At 24.8% G+C, this 2,760-nt stretch overlaps 1 protein-coding gene across 1 annotated transcript; it reads right to left on the bottom strand.

The window, feature by feature from the left end:
• Positions 1-250: 250 nt before the first annotated feature.
• On the bottom strand, positions 251-2,401 carry PRSY57_0008400 (eukaryotic translation initiation factor, putative; the record flags this gene model as incomplete). The annotated part of the gene is made up of 1 exon (XM_012906236.2): positions 251-2,401. One exon carries the CDS (start codon positions 2,399-2,401, stop codon positions 251-253), a length of 2,151 nt encoding a protein of 716 aa, XP_012761690.2.
• Positions 2,402-2,760: the final 359 nt, after the last annotated feature.

Here is a 2,760-nt window from a genome sequence, read left to right as displayed (position 1 = left end):
GTTCATAATAAAAAATAAATCATTTAAAAAATAAAAAAAAATTAAATAATTAATTATATAAATTGAATATAAATATAAATATAAATAAAAATATAAATATAAAAATTTGTAAATATATAGGTATAGGTGGGCAACATCCCAATGTATCTATACATTTAAATAAGTATATATATACATATATATTAAAATATTTATTTATTTATTTATTTTATTTTATTTTATTATTATTATTGTATTAAATTTTTGCATGTTATGCAAATATTTCCTCCTTTACTGAGAGTACATGCTCGATGACTATTGTTTTTTCTTCCCACTCAAATTGATTCTCGAATGTTTCCCAATTTTTTTTAAGTTGTTCATACTCTTGATATGATTGGAAGAGTGCAGTAATTTCTTGGAATTTTTGGTTGAATGAATTTTCTACATTTTTTCTTTCTGTGAGTAATGCATTTTTCTTTGCTGTTTTCATTTTTTCATCTATATTATCGAATTTTTTAGAATAATTATTTAGATTATTTTTAATTTCTAGTTTAAGTTTATCATTAAATAATGACTTTGGATGTGGTCTAAATAAGAATTGAATAAATGATGGTTTTTTTATTCTCATAAGACATTTCCCTTGAAAGGTCCATATATGAAATCCTGCTTCACTATTTTCTTCTCTATAACCAGTATTAAAAGCATTTGGATTATTTGAAACAGCTGAGACTAGGAATCTACCACAACGACTCCAAGATATAGAGTTAACTAATAAATGTTCATCTTTATGTATAACATCTACTTCATCATTATTATTTAAACAACAGAAATAAAGTGTACCTTCTGATGCTAATGATGCTAATATAAAATATGTTCCTTGTGGTGACCATTTCATAAAATTCATTTGATTATTGATTTCAAATGTACTGGACCATTTGGCATCTCTGCCTGTTCCTTTATTGGATATTTTGTAGAATCTGATTTGTTGTTTATTAGTTGTTTCTTCTCTAAGAATAAGTGCAAAACGATTACTGTTGGATTCTTCCCAATGGAATTGTTTTGTTTTAACAGCTTCAATTTGTACATTATCTACGGGTATGTTTTTTTCTCTCATACGGAATATTTCTAGTTGTGTATATTCCTTTTTAATTTTTTTACCTGATTTTTTTTGAATTGTTGTTTTTAAACATAGATAATCACCTTTATTATGCCAATGTATCGAAGCAACACTGACATCATATATTTTCCTTGAAACTAATTCTTTTCTTGATGGTATGTCAACAAGAATTAATGTACCTGGGGTATCATTAGTTTGTGGAATCCATATAGCTAGAATATTATCAACAGGAGACCAGTCAAATTCTTTTACACCTGAATATTTTAGAGGTGTTCTTTTTTTTTCTTGATCTTCAATTAATAACATAGATGGTAATTCATATACATAGACTTCTTTTTGTTTTCCTATACATGCAATATATTTATCATCTGGACTCCACAAGAAATGTGGAAACATTTTTTCTTTAGGACTATATTCTGGAGTAATAAAAGAACGAAGTAATTTTCCTGTGATAACTCTCCAAATACAAATAGATTTTTCATTCCTTAAAGAATACGGAGTACCATCCCAAGTTAATACATAATTTTCGTTTGGAGAAAACATGATTTCTTTAACGCTTTTATGTTGTAATCTAATTAATTTCTCAAAACTATCTCCTCCCCATAAAGCTATACCTGGATTGTGAAAACTAACTAAATATGAACCTTGATTACTCCATTGAACACTTGAAAAGGGTGCGTTCTTTTTAAAGGTCGTATATATTAATTGTGGTTCTTTTTCTAAAGGATCAAACCAATGGACTTCAAAATGACTATCATATCTAACAATAAATTGTTCTCTACATTTTTCATCATATAGCCACCATCTAATTTTTTCTCGAGTAAAACCAACAACATTAATAGGCATAGCTTTCTCATCTCTATTAATAATATTTTCTATATCATCCATCTTTGAAGTCGTTAATATATGCTTAGCATCTAATTTTAATTTATTTAAAATCTTCACAGCTTCATTTGCTTGAAAACTATCATTAAAAGTTACAAAACATATACCTTTTGTTTTATTCTCTTCATCCGTAGGCATATGAATTTTCATATTTAATAAAGAAGAATCACTAATCTTAGCACTTAAATGTCTTATAAATAATTTCTTCAATACTTCAGCTAACCTCCCATGTTTTTCTGATTCAACTTTTGGTATACCTAATATAGTTACAATCTTAGGAAAATCGACTTCTAAAGTTATTAATGCTTCTTTATCAGAATATTTTTTATTTAATAAATTCTCATCACCATTATCACTATCTTCCGATAAAAAATCTACCAACTCTTTATCACTTAATTCGTTATCGCTAATTCGTACCATTCTTTACTACACATGGAAATGATGAACACAAAAATGTATAGATAATAAAGATATTCTACCCAAATATAAAAAATAAATAAATAAATAAATATATATATATATACATATATATATTATATTATAATATATTTATTTCTCTATTTCTACACTACTCTTTCTTCAAATTATAATTCTTATTTCTTTTTATTAATCTTTATAGTCAGATTCAAATATTATATTATAACTATTCTTACAAAAATGTAATATGATATATATATATATATATATATATATATATATATATATATTTTTTTTTGATAAAGAACATATGTACTTGTAATTATATTTTTCCTGTTCTAATATTAAAAATAAAAAAAAAA

This window comes from Plasmodium reichenowi, assembly GCF_001601855.1.
Source record: "Plasmodium reichenowi strain SY57 chromosome Unknown, whole genome shotgun sequence".
Classification (NCBI taxonomy): Eukaryota; Apicomplexa; class Aconoidasida; order Haemosporida; family Plasmodiidae; genus Plasmodium; species Plasmodium reichenowi.
The sequence above is the reverse complement of the archived record's forward strand: the minus strand, read 5'-3'. Positions and strand labels throughout refer to the sequence as shown.